Source organism: Balearica regulorum, chromosome 3 (assembly GCF_011004875.1).
Source record: "Balearica regulorum gibbericeps isolate bBalReg1 chromosome 3, bBalReg1.pri, whole genome shotgun sequence".
NCBI lineage: Eukaryota > Metazoa > Chordata > Aves > Gruiformes > Gruidae > Balearica > Balearica regulorum.
Genome location: NC_046186.1, coordinates 102,942,064 through 102,956,346, shown reverse-complemented (window position 1 = coordinate 102,956,346; position 14,283 = coordinate 102,942,064). Strand labels below are relative to the sequence as shown.

The 14,283-nt window shown below is 40.9% G+C and overlaps 1 protein-coding gene across 1 annotated transcript in view; it reads right to left on the bottom strand.

Moving 5' to 3' along the window:
* KCTD3 (potassium channel tetramerization domain containing 3) overlaps positions 1–13,826 on the bottom strand; it is a 28,177-nt gene extending 14,351 nt beyond the window's left edge. The window contains exons 1-9 of the mRNA XM_075749253.1: positions 13,148–13,826; positions 9,259–9,312; positions 7,842–7,887; positions 6,394–6,467; positions 5,883–5,941; positions 5,618–5,698; positions 4,759–4,899; positions 3,455–3,545; positions 834–1,024 (exon numbers count right to left, since the gene is read on the bottom strand). Coding sequence (XP_075605368.1) covers positions 834–1,024; positions 3,455–3,545; positions 4,759–4,899; positions 5,618–5,698; positions 5,883–5,941; positions 6,394–6,467; positions 7,842–7,887; positions 9,259–9,312; positions 13,148–13,221 — 811 coding nt within the window. The 5' untranslated portion in view covers positions 13,222–13,826. The remainder of the gene's footprint in view (positions 1–833; positions 1,025–3,454; positions 3,546–4,758; positions 4,900–5,617; positions 5,699–5,882; positions 5,942–6,393; positions 6,468–7,841; positions 7,888–9,258; positions 9,313–13,147) is intronic.
* Positions 13,827–14,283: the final 457 nt, after the last annotated feature.

Here is a 14,283-nt window from a genome sequence, read left to right as displayed (position 1 = left end):
GCAGTAGCCACTGCCAGAGGAAACAGACATTAGCGGCATAATAGTGGTGATTCAAACACCAGGAATTATTAGGCTAGAGGAAGTTCCTAGCAACGTTCCCTTCCCTGCCTCCCAAACTTGCCTGTATTTGAACAATAGTGAGTCAGACAAGCCATCAGATCAGTACCAAGGATTATTTACTTCTGAAAATGTCTTCTTTCTGTTTTTAAAGCCTCCCTAATTGTGTGTCCTTCAGTGCCAAGGTGTACAAGCAGTAATTCTTAGATGCTTAGGGCAGTAGGGTGTGCTTCTTCCCTACCTAGGCACTGAACTTATAAAATGAAGAAATTTTAATCTTCCACATTCCATTTATGAACTACATTTGACAGAGAACTGAAACCTTTTCATCATCTCCATGTAAAAATACAGCCTTAATAAGACAAAGGAAAGAAAAGAGCAGAGTCTTTCAGTGTCTGTAGCTTTCCATCTCAGAAACTTAGTTCCTTTGTGCTACAGCCTAGATTCAAATGCAAGTCCAGAGAAAGGTTTACCTCTAATTTGCATCTTGACACAAAAACTCAAGCTGAACCGAACAGTAAGTATTAGTTAGTACCTGGTCAGTAAACAGACTACTTTTTTATTATTCATCTTTTTGTTTTTGAGAAAGGAGTCCTCTAGCATGACAGGGAAGTAAGTTAACATGCTCCAATACTTTACTTACTATAGCTTGTTTTGTCACTTTGTTAAACTGATTAGCGAACACTGCTGGTCGTACTTACCTCAAAATAAAGTCACAGATGACTTCGTGGTTAAACACATAAACACACAAAAAACAAATAAGCCATTATAGTTACCAATTTCACTGCCACTACCACCATCTTGAATGCTCCACAAGATTATGCTACTCTCCGAGGCAACTGCAACCATCTTATCCTTGTCTCCATGAGGTCCTCCAACCACCTTAGCGTTGAGAGCCACTCGTTCAATTGTCCAGTCCAGATAGGGACTCGTGAACACTTGCTGCCACCCAGATGATTCTTTAATTCTGGAAGAGCAAATGAGGGAACAGGGAGCAGAGGTTAGAGACTGAGAAACAGACATGTCAGTCTAAGCCTGAACCAACATGGACAATCCAGCCAAAAGCCTGGGCTACCCAAATGGTAGAGAATGAGGTTCAGCGTAAGACCTTAGAAGAAATCTCTATTAATTTGTAGAGGCAAGGTGCCTTACATATCATGTAAGACCCAATCATGCTCTAGCATAAAGCTGTGCTGTCTAGTCGCATTTTCTGTTTATGATATACTGTAAACAGACTCTACTGAATTGACTATAAGCTTTATTTTTAGAGAATCATTTGCCTGTGCAATTTTAAAGACTTACGCGATGCCAAAAAAGCACAAATTACCCGATTTAATTTTAGGCAATAATTTAGATACTTTGCAACTGAGATAGAGCACAGTAAATCCAAGCAGTTAAATTATATAAATGTTAACATGGAAAGCAGAAACTTATCTATAGTATTTTTTGCCATTCTTCGCTTCAGTATTGCATCCTGCCTGGAGATGAAGCACCACAGCTCACTGTGCTCTATCCATACAGCATGCAGAAGAAATTGTAGTGAAGTGACTTAAGAGCAGGACTGCAATATCCGTAAGCCTTTAAATGCAACCAAGACATTCTCACAAGCTTTATTATCAAGTTTTGAAGACTTCTGCCATACTTCAAAGGGAAAAAAATAATACTATCTTTAGGATGCGCTGTGCTTTGCTGTAGCTTTTTACTGAAATAATTACCTTAAGTATTTAAATAATATCTGTTATAAGCAGTGTAAAAGAAAGTCACAAAACTAAGCACCTGAATATATTTCATTTCCTACTGCATGGGATTCATTGTCCAGTCCACTACAAATGACCACTTACTTTGAGAAGTGATTCTGGCTAAAATTCAGACATTGCCTTTACATTAATATAATCCTGACAAGAATCTTAAAAATCACATCACTTGTCTGCAGCACAGTAGTATAAGAAAAGTATATTAATATTTGTGGGTAGAGGGAAGTAGTTTTAAGTATATGCTGTCTCCTCAAATGCTAGATATTCAAAAAAGTCTGGGCAAATTCTCTTGTCAAGCAATAAAAAAAACAGACAAGTACTAAGATGCAGCAGAGAGGGGAAGAAACTGTTACCAAAGTTGTATAAGAGCACAATGGAGGAGGTAAAATTCCACCATTGTATTCCTAGAGCTCCTGCACGGTCCAGAAGAAAAAAAAAATATTCAAATCAAGACAAGACTGCTACCTTGAGTCACTATGAAGAAAAGCAGCACTTTAAATTGGGATATTGACCTGTGCCCTCTTTCAGCAATCATTCAAGTCTGACATGCTTCATCAAAAGTATCACTAATGACTTAAGTTCAATGGTAACAAGTCTCATTAAAGCAGATGACCCAGTAGGAAAGAGGCAGAATTTTTCACTTAAGTGAGATAGCATCCAAGGAAAACAGAGATAAAATCCTAAGGAGGAGACAAATAGCACAAAGACAACTGCAAATCATTGCCTCTTTCTCCAGTCAGACCATATTAAGCATAATTGAAAACAAGAACATTAAGTAGAGCAAGAGAAGCCACGTTTAGAATAAAGCAAAACAAATTGCAGTGGTGAATACAAGAGACAAGTTAGATGTGATTTAAGTTACCAAGTTTAAGCAAGTAAATTAGTATTTTATACAGTGAAAAAGGCAGACAGTAAACTATGGCTTCAGGTTGGCAGCAAAGAAAGAAGCTATTCACATTACGCTCTATTCTCCCTTGTTTCTGAACCACATTATGACAGCAGTGTTTGGTTTTGGCAACAGCTCTTGTTAAAACATTACTTTTCATTGAAAAGACAGCTACCAATTAAATCAAGACTACCAGATGTAAACTAAAATCAGCTTCTGTAATATGAAGGTGTTACTTATCTTCACCTGATCTTAAAAAAATGACCAGTTTGTTTACAAGACATTTAAAGACATTTTTCTGCCATACAGGTGAAGTAGCAAGTGCTTAACAGTTACGCTAAGCCAAAAAAACCCCTGAGGTTTAAGACAAGGTACATCACTTACATAGCAAAAATCCATTAACTGTTTCAAGTTCTTTGATACTCTAACTTCACAGATTGTCTTCAAACCCATATAGTAGGAAGAACTTTTTAAGTGAATCTTTCTTTTAGAAGCCGGCTTTAAAGACAGGCTTTTGAAGCAGTTAAATTACTTTTGCAACGGCATCAAGAATTGACAAAGCAGCAAAATTAAACTCCTATCAAGCAGTTTATTTGCACGAGCAGAAGTGGTAATTCATATTTATAGGAGCAGACTGAATGCATGTGATCCGCTGTCATTTCAGAATAAAGCAACCTTTTTGCTCATAACAAATTGTCGGGTTTTTTTTTTTTTTTTTTTTAGATTCCTGTAACGTGCCAGGCAACTATATTCATACCTGTAGCAAACAGCAAAATGGGCATAGGCAGCTACTATCCAGTTGTGGTGGCCAGCTACTATCAGAACTTTCCGTGGGTCCACAGGAAATCCTAAAAACAACAAAAAAGCTAAAGGTCAGTCAGGTGATGGGTATTAGAAGATGAGCAGAGACATCTAGAACAGGATAGAGCTCTCTGCTAGGATATGCAACAGAAACTTTGATAATGAAGTTTCTCAAGAAACATTTCCAGCTAGATTCTAGTTAGCAAAATTACTCTCCACAATCCTTACAACTATTACAGTTCTTACATGGAAGAAAGACATTTCATCTCAGTCACTACAATGCAAAGTGTTCATAAGGAGAAAGAGGCAAGTACATGCCTCAGTGTTAAAGCCTGCCAAATTAGTAAAAAAAAATGAGGATTGTTATCAATTATTTTCTTTTGTAAAATCTCTTTCCAAATAGCTGGTGCAACCCTGTATTCTTGTTCCAGACTGTTGAGCTGAAATTTCCAGTATCTCAGAATACATATAGCTCTTCCATTTATTATCTAGTGGAAGCATGCCTGTTTCTGATCTATAACTAAACTAGGTATGGCAGAAGTGTTGGCTGGCACTGGAAATCAGTGGTTATGGTACTTCCCCAAGCCAGCTCTCAGCCTTGATATGCTAAAGAACCAATGCCTAAAGACTGCATCTTTTACTCTCCCCAAGACTTCCCTCTTCCAAACCTGCAACAACTCACAAAGAAGAATCAGCAATTCTTATCCAAGGATTATTATTGTATTACCTGGATATAGATTCACCTTTTAACATACTCTAGATTTTCCTAACACTGCTACAATCTACATGATTACAGCAGAAATATGACACGTCTAACAGCATCATTTTGCTTGCAAAGTTAAAAGCTGGAAAATGACAGAATTCAAGCCTATCTTATTTACAGTTTTTATATAGAGTACTTTCTGTGTAAAATATATAGTAAAATGACTGAAGACTACTTTTACTCTAAAAACTCAACTCTTGCAGGGCAAGAGAGGCACCAGGAGCAAGAAAGAGGTGCAAGAGCAGGAAGGAGGTCCTGTCTAAGGGGCCATACTACAATTGCATGAAGAACGTCGATTTGCTTTTCTCTCAGCCTCCTATCTTGATTATGCAGCAGAGAGCCTGAAATATTGTATAGGGAGTAGTGTTTAAGTAGGAGCAGCAATTTAAGATCAGGCAAACATAACAGACTGAAACCAGAAATAGTCACTCAGTTTTTATTTCCCAGTGACAATCATCTTTGCAATTTGTTTAGGCTTTAAAACTGACATTCCTCACCTAGCTTGACTGTACCTTCCCCAGTACCAGCAAGTGTAGGTTGGACACCACCTCCATGAATCTCACTCTCGGAGCAGTTTTGACCAGTTCTAACATCAGCCGGTGGCCCAGCAGTATTATTTATTTTACGGTTGGGAATGCCTATAAAAGAAAAGAGATGTTTTGTCCCGGTCCATAAACTTTAGCTATATAACAGATATCGATTCACTTTCAAAATACAGGATTATGATTCTATGATCAATACTTGTGCATGCTGATCTACAAATTCATCTGCTGTAAGAATTAGGCAATATCGTGGCACAAACAGAAAATGCTTTTGCTCTCTACATTGACATACACAATTTAGGGAATTATCTTCAGAAAACTTGTCAACAATTAGCTAGATATCCCCTAGACTTCATGTTAACATATGAACTGTGCTCATCTCTACAGAGAAATAAAAAAATCTAACAAGTATTCATATTGTTAAGGAAAGGTCATTTGTGCTGATTTGTCATCTAGACACAGGGGACCTAAAGTAACTCTCCTTCAGAAAGAAGGAGGCATTCCATGCTGGTAACATTTAACTGAAATGTACTTGAAGACCCTCTACTCTAGTCTACTACCAAACACAGCCTGCTTAGTCTTAACATGCCACCCCTGCCGCCTCGTACTCTAAATACGCCATTTCATACAGTATACAGATCAAAGCCTTGTTTTTTAATCAGAATTATGTTCAATTCCATCCTTCATCTTAATCTTTCCATAAGAAAGCCTTCTCTGGACAGTCTGACAGCTAGAGTAACTACCTCTGCCAATTGCCCCAAAAAATAAAGCAATAGTAACTACAAGCAACATCAGACCATGAATACGAAAATACCTGGAGGAGGCAGGTAGCCATGAAAAAGGACGCTGCCACAAGATGAACGTTCCAGTTCTTCACATAGTAGCAATCTTCTCACTAAGGAGGAAAACCAGATATGACCATAGCTTTCACTTCCCAGGAAATTATTTCAAATAACCTTCTGAATCCGTAAGTTTGAAAATCTTCAGGACCACAACTGTCCAAGACTTGTAAGTGGGTCATTACTACAGTAATAAATGTGAGATGACCTCATATTTAAAAAAAAGAAAAAAGAAATTACCTAAAGGAGTGATTCCATAGAATTCAGCTTCATGCCTGAGAACATTAATACTCACTCCCCTAGAGAAAGAAAAAAACAAAAAAAAATCAGACCAAAAAAAAAAGAGCGAGTCAATACCTTGACTACTTGCATATAACTATATATTACACAATGTGAACGTAAACTACCTGTTTGCAGAATTACCACCAAATGCATTCAACATGTTGATGTTTGAGATTTCAAAGTGATCTTAATATTAATTATCTTTCATTAAAACAAGGATACAGAAACAATAAAGAAATACATTGCCAGAAGTAGTTTAAATAAGAATCCACTAACAAAATATATTGCTATCATTTCTGCCTCCACCACACCATACATACACTCTAGACATGGCCCCAAATCTACCAGGGAGCTGAGTCATATGCTAGGCATCCAACTAACTGAGTAAAACTGAACTATCTTCATTTGAAGAGTTTTCTAAAGCATCCAATCAAATTAATTTTCATGTGATATAATTAGAACTTCTTACCGTAAGTCTAACTCCTTTGTGCGAAGAAAATTTAAAATAGGTGCAAAAGCTGCTGGATCTCTATCAATAAATATCTGCAAAGAAAAATTGCTGTACTTTTAGCATTATTATGGAGCAACCGTCAACTAAAATGCTTTTTTACGCTGAGCATGGGAGAGAAGAGTTGAAGATAAGGCAATCAGCAGACAAATGTAATCCAAAGTTTTTGGACCACCCCTTTGTTCTCATCATTCTTCTACCATTCACTGATTCAACATTCTTAAGGCACATACACTGCTGCAAACAGATGGCACTTAATAAACATGTTCTTTAAGTTCTAGAGTCTCCACAAAGGTCAACAGGTTTTCTCACTTTCTATCATGTGTTCAGAATGCAGTAAATGTAGTAAGATCAAGATAAGTTTAGACTTTTTTTCAGTGAAGTCAATTACCATTACAACTACCTCTACACTTTTAGCAAAGTACTTGTGTGCCTTACTATCACTCAACAACATTGCTGTAACTATAGTTTCCCAATTAAGAATATCATATACACAGACTGAAATGGCCATTTTGCTATATATATTTGCCAACAAAAGGTACATTTCCATGCAAGGATTACTCAACTACATATGCAACACTATCTAATGAAAATTACCTCTCCCTATGCAATACAGCAATTAGCAGTTCCTTCTGTTTTAAAAAAAGAAAAAGTACGGTTTCTGTCTCTGCCTTGTCTGTACAATGCAGAACTAGCACAAAAATACGCATGTTGTTCCAGTCTCATTTATCTTGGAATGAACATAAGAACCAAGAAATCCACAGATGTCACCAATTTTCATGAAACTTTGTGGAGACCAGACTGGTGCCATGACATTCAAGTAGCTGCATCTGTGAGACCTTTATTCTGTCTTAAAATCTTTGAAATGTCACTAAACATAACTAAATGAAATACTCCCAGTCATTCTCCCACTCAATAGCATGAACAGTATTGCAACTAGGCTTTGAGATTATAAGAAAGAGGATAGTGTATTTTGTGTCGAATCTAACAAAAGGAAAACACATAATGGCATTTTAAAATTATTTTAAAGTCCCTTATTTTCCTCCTATTGAAGTAAGTGACAAACCATGAACAAAAGGTGAAGTCCAATTGATCATTACTCCTTATGGTTTGTGAAGCAAAGATGATGATGTCAGCATTTTAAACGTAAGCTTCTGCAACACTACTATTAGGGGTTATCTAATACAATGGTGACAAAGAAAATACTGACAAAAGCCAAAACAAATTTTTAAAAGCCCAGAATGTTAATGTTTTTTATTCATGTAGCCATTTATTTTCCTTGCTTTTCAGCATAGCTGATGTGGGCAGCGTAACTCCTATCAACACCCACAGTGAATATTCTTTTAGGAGAGAACCTAACTGAAAGCATAACATTAAATTAATGATTTATCAGTAGATTTATTACTCACAGCACCAGTTTCATCCTTTAGCGTTGAAATTCTTCCACTCAGCAAACTGAAACACAGAAAATCTTCATTAGATGCCCCCTCTAGAAATGTACTAACACAAATACAAGATAGCAACGCTCTCAGTCAGTTGGCTCTATTTGTGTACTGTAGATTGCTTTTTGGTAAAACTGTTTAGCTGAGCAAAGAAAACTGCCTAGGTAAGGCAGAATTCTGGTAAGGGTGAAGTATCTCTCTTAAACAAAGGAGCAGAGCATGCACACTGAAGAAAAGGCTAAGAGCTGCATCATAAGGACCTTCAGATTCCCAAAGAAAACCGACACAAGGCCTAGCCTGAAAGGATGGAAAAGTTTTCCCAAGCACCCAGAGGGCTGCATACTCTGTTACCATCTAGTAAATCAGTAAAAGCTGCTGAAGTAAAAAGAGTAAACAATCCATTCTGCAAGGACTTACTGGGCAACAACAGGGTAGATGAGTTTTTACACAATTTTACTTCAAAGTTTCTCTCCCATCAGATCAAAGTACTTTTGCTCCAGATCAGTAGAAAACGCAACACCAAAACCTTGTTTTTACAGATATGAAGCAAACTAATGTCAACAGTTTTATTTCAAGATTCCATCCGAGTCTGGATGACAAATACCTCTGAGATTTTCCAGTACTGGATGACTTTCAAAACAACCTCCTTAGATTAGTGTTGAGAGACTGGGGAATAGCAAAGGACTTCCTCCTTGTGTCCTTCATTCCATGCCTCAAAGAAGGTGACATTTCCCTGGCACTCCATTTATCTGAACATTTCAGTAAAACAAGAGCAGGTAGTGCTGCCTGTCCACGTCAGCTGCCAGGCTTTTATTAGGAAAGAAGTCTAGAGTACAAAAATTAAATGTAAGGAAGCAAAACTGCAAGCCTTTATGTTTTCTTTTATGTGTTTGGGACTAACTGGGATGGTAGAGGTACAGCAACTACAGCCAAAAATTACTAGGGTACAAACAGTAGGCAGCAAAACCTACAGAAGTAATAACAGCAGAAGGATGTTCAATAACCCAACAGCTCCTGTACCACAAACTAAAAACCTCAAAACTTTGACTAAATTCAAGGTACAGCAATAATGCAAAAAACATTAAAGACAGTGCTACCTTGTAATAAAGTCAGCGGCATCTCCCTTTCCTGCAGACTTGGAGCTTTATTTCCACAACACTCCATCTAAAAAGTGACAACTCTTCAGCACATATAAGCTGCCATAGCATCATTCAAGATAGAAGATGCCTTCTGGATAACAACTTATTTCAAATTAATCTGTCCCATTGCTTGAGATAGGGAAAAAGCATTAAGGAATAAAGACATTATTTATGTCATTAAGAACTTAATTTTTTTAATGGCTGTTAATTTGTCTTTGTTTAATGTCATGACCTATTACGCATACCTGGAAAAAAAGGAGTCTGGTATCCACATCAGTGTTTGTCTCGAAGTGCTGAACCTACGAAACCAAAGTTAGAAGTTTAGAATCAGCTAAGAAAGTGTTTACCCTGAATCATATTATGAAATAATACAAATTACAGTAGTACTTATGCTGCCAGACTGTATTTTACATAATAACTATGAACTCTTCCATACTTGTTCTTGTTTTGATTAAACATGAAGGAAGAAAACTGGACTGGCAGCTTGAACAATGAGTTCATGCTCCGTATCAACTCTCTGACTGTACATATCCTCTTATTAGTACCATTACTAACAAACCTTTGGTGACCTCTTCATTAATGGGAATCAAAAAAGGAAATGCAAAAGTAAAATTACAACTTTCCATTTAATACAGGAATACATTACAAAATATTTTTGCAATAAAAGTACTTAATCATAATATATCTAGTTTCTACTGCTTATATTTTCCAATTTCGGAGAAAAAAACATGTAAACAAAAAGCATTACTTTATATCCCCTAAGAGGCAGGAGCACAAAGGCTATATAGAACTACCATCCTGCACAAAATGTGGATTGTGTAGCTGCTCACTACAAGCATAACAATGACAAATCTGTTCTTAAGAGAAAATCTACAGTATCAGCATTCTATGCACAAACATGCACAAAGTCTTTTATTAAAAAAATTATTAAAGAGAAACAAAGCAATTTCCTATTTAAATGGAAAGTGACTTCTAAGTTTATTTGCAGTTTTGCACAGCTTTTATCATCAGTAATACAGATCACTACCCTTCCCTACTTTAAGAGTATGGGACGATTCATTTAACTATACTATAATATGTGCACAGTAGAAAACAATGAGTTACATTAATTTGATCAGATTAATCTAGACACTTCTTTTAACTACGGGGATAGATGCAGCATCACCAGTTAGTCCTTTTACAGGTCTTCACAAGCTTAATTTTCAGTTATTTTTGTGGTTTTAGGAAAAAAGGAGGAAAAAACCCCACCCAACAACAACAAAAAAACACCCAGAGGATTTATGGTTTCCCAGGAAGGCGTGTATAGGTAGAAAGAGATGGAAAAAGGTAGAAAGAGATGGAAAAAGGTAGAAAGAGATGGAAAAAGGTAGAAAGAGATGGAAAAAGTACTAGAACCACAGCTAACTGGCATTTTCTACAACACTGAATGATAAATGCTAAATTAATTCTGAAGCAATAAAGAAGTCTGATGAGACCATGAAGACATTCAGGATCTTTGAACAGGTGTTTGATGTTTAAGGACTCAATGGTAGTATCCTCTCAATACACCATAGCACAATTTCTGATCTGGAGGCATGTTTGCATTTAGGCACATGAGTGACATTCAGAGGTGTCAAGACTGAAGTTTTGCTGGTGTTTTGACCAGCGGGGTTCCACTCTAGCATTTCCTAAGTCAGTTAAAGAGCTTAGTAGCAAAACATTTGGGACTAGAAGATGCTCGGAAGAACAAGACACACAATAAGGAGGACAAGAAAGAGAGCCATCAACTGATTTCCACGTTCATTTTCTTGCAATTTTATCAATGGGTTTAGATAGCACAAGGATTTTCTTGTCTGTGATTTAACACTATGGTACCAGTTTAGTACGCAATACCTCACGCTAACATACACTTTAGGACTTTTAATAGATATACATTAATCTATGTAAACAAGGAGACAGAGTCCTCCTTTCCAGTATGCAGGAAGAAGCTTAACTAGGAACATTTACATACGTAAGTGCGTCAACAGCTCCATGCAGCTAACACGCAGTGGTCAGATAGACATCATACAAGGAAAATTAGGCAAACCGAGTGCGATATCCTCAAATATTCTTAAGCAAGTGGCAGCCTAAAGTTATTTATAAGAATATATAGGCAACTGGAAACAGGCTCACTTAAGTGTCAGTTATAAACCAACCATTTTCATAATCTATTATGCTTGTAGTTATCTTATAACCACAGGCAGATAAAGGGTCAAGAGAATTCACTAGATGTGTTACAGTAATTTCTGTGAATGTTAACTTGCAAGAGGCTCGAGCTCCAAGCAAATGAATCCACAAAAGCTGAGACAAGGAACTGTTGGAGCAACCACACACAACAGAGAAGCTCTGGCAGTCCCAGGGAGCAGTGGGCACCTCATATCAGAACATGGAAAGCTAGGGTCTCTGTACTGGATGCTCCAAAGTGTAACTGCTGTCAGATACAGAGGAGAGCGCTAATTTCCTCTTCTCATATAACTCTACAAACAAAACTAAGAGTTTCAAGTTTCTAGTAATAGTGCCAGGAACGAATGAAGAGGAGGAAACGTGCATAGTATCCCACGCTCCCCCACTTGCTGTCCAGTTCATCCACTCCACTGTCAGCTTTGAATCACTTGCCTTTGCAAGCTGACAAACCTGTCTCAGATATACTTTTTAAAGAATATGGGCACTACAAGGGAAGTTGAGCTTGCAAAAGACCAAAACCTCTTACACAGAGGTACTATTACACATTGTCTCCCTATTAAAAGGGAAAAGTCCATGCACACATTTCCTATTACATCCAAATGGTATCTTTTGACTAGAATCTAGACCTTCAACTACAAATAGAATACATACAATTGTTAGTTTGCCTTATTCTTCTTACTTCTCTGTGTAGGCAAACCCTCTGAGGATGTGTATTTCTTCCCTGCACATAATTCTCTGCAGAGGCATTTAATAAGTAAGATCTATTTAAAATTATGAGATTGAAGCACCTTTGTGATTCCACCTGTAATAAAAACCTAAGAGATGAAATGGCCTATAATTTCAGAGGCAGAATTCACTGAAGAACCTTATTCAGGGTAGCATGAAAACTGATCCAAGCCAACACCAAAGTTATCCTGAAAGCATCATTATAGCAAGTTTTGCCTACGCAAATTACAAGCAGCTTCTCTAGACTGAACCAGGTTCTTAATGTCTTCTTATAACAAAGGGATTCTGCATCAATTTTATGACACCCTCCTTTGAGGAAGGCTGCAACATACAATTTAGTTATAAGAACAAGTTCACCTTCTGGGTAATACAAGACAATTCTTAAAGTAGTAGCAGCAGTTCCTTCTACTTATAGCTGGCTCACACTACGCGCAGACTCAGGAAGACACATTACTTCAGTTTCCACTAGCTACGGTAATCTGAATGATTTCATGCCTGAGCACTTTGACAGGAACATTTGCACTATTTATCACACAGAGAATTGTGGGACAGCTGTGGTCAGAATCTCTCAGCCAGCCTGCCAAAATGTCTACATATGCCATATTCCACACTTCCAGTGTACATTCAAATACAACACAATTCTTTATTCTGGCTGATACCAGCACCATCCTATCAACCTTTTTCACACCTTAGTCTCTGAGGCTGTTAGACTGATCAGTAGAAACCTATGGATGTCATGGCAAAGCAAAGCTCTCTGTCCTCTACTCCTGAAGAAGCAGTACAGTCAGAGTCCGTAAGACGCATTACTGGAGTACATGTGTGGAAACCCCAGCCACTGCAAGCAGACACCACGCAGGACCTGCCTCCAGGTACTCCTGCACCATGCTCAGGCCCTCCCGGAGGCGGCACCACGGGTGCAGCACCACGTCCACACTACGGAGCCCCCGTGGACAAGTCCCAGGCGAGTTGGCACCGCCGCCCCGCCGGGACGGAGCGGCTGCCGGACCAGCCTACCAGCCGGCACGGCCGGGCAGCACCTCCCTTCGGGCAGACGCTCGGCAAGGGCCGGCTGCACGGAGCGCGGCTCCCCGCGGCCCCCCTCGGCGCTCCCCCTCGCTCCGATACCCTCCGGTATGCTCTGACCACCACCCGCCGGCAGGGCCTGCGGCCCCCCCGCCTGCCCACTACCCCCGCACCCTCGCTCACCTGGTGCCGCCCACGTTGAGCTGGATGATCTCCCCGCTCCCGGCGCCAGCGAAGCCTCCGCCGTTCCCCGCCATCTTCCCCGCCGCCTGCTCTAGCCGGCGTCCGCCGCCTCCCGCCGCCGCCGGAACCTCGGGGTCGAGGGAAGCAGCGGCGGAGCAAGGCGAAGGCGGCGGCGGCGGGGAAGGAGGAGGCGGGGGATTAGCCAGCGGGCCCGCACAGCCCTCTGCGGCCGCCGGCGGCCGGGGCACGGTCAGCGTCCGGCCAGGCCGCAGCCCCGCGGGCTCCCCGCCGCTCAGGCCCGGCCAGGCCACGCAGCCTCCCCTGCCCGAGCAGAAAATGCCATGGCAACGCGACAGCACCTGGAGGAGGGGGGCCGGCGCGGGCCAAAACGCCTCGAACCGTTCGCGGAATGGAGCCGGCTACCAAGAGGCGGGAACCTCCCTCCCCGCGGCGGACCGGGGCGGGGGGGAGAGCAGGTCAACGCCCCTGGGGGGAAGGGACGCGCCCGGAAGGGGCCGGGTGCGCTCGGCGGCCCCCGAGGCGGGGCCCCTCCTGCCAGGCGGCGGGGCGGAGCTGGGCCGGGCAGGTGAGCCGGGCGGGGCGGCTGTCACGGGCAGTGTCGCCGCCGCGGGCGCTGGCCTGGCCCGCTGCGGCCTGGCCTGTGCGGGGAGGCCGCCACCGGGAGCCCGCCCGCCGCGGGTGCGGCCTCACGCCTGGAGGAGAAGAGCCAAGACGGCGGAATTCTTGTCTTTTGTATTTTTTTGAAGGAAGGGGGGAGCCGCCTACGCCGCCTTCAGGCGCCAGCGACCCCAGCGTAAAATAAAGCCACCGCTAGCGAGCCCGCCCCCCGGGCCTTGCGTCTCCCTCCGCCCGCAGGGACCCCTGGTTGGGGAGTTCACGGCTCCGGTAAACGGCAGTGCTGTGCAGGAGAGACACAGGAACAGAAAATTCCGTGAAAACTCAAGGAGAAGGCAGTGGTGGCACCGTGGAGTTTAAAGCCTGGGTTGCAGCCCACCCTCGTTAATCAAATTCTGTACCGATGAAAGGAAAAAATAGTAGACATGACAAATCCAAGCCTGCAGTGCAATTTGAGGAAGAAAGCTATCATAGCAAAGTGAAGGAAAATTGAGGAGGAA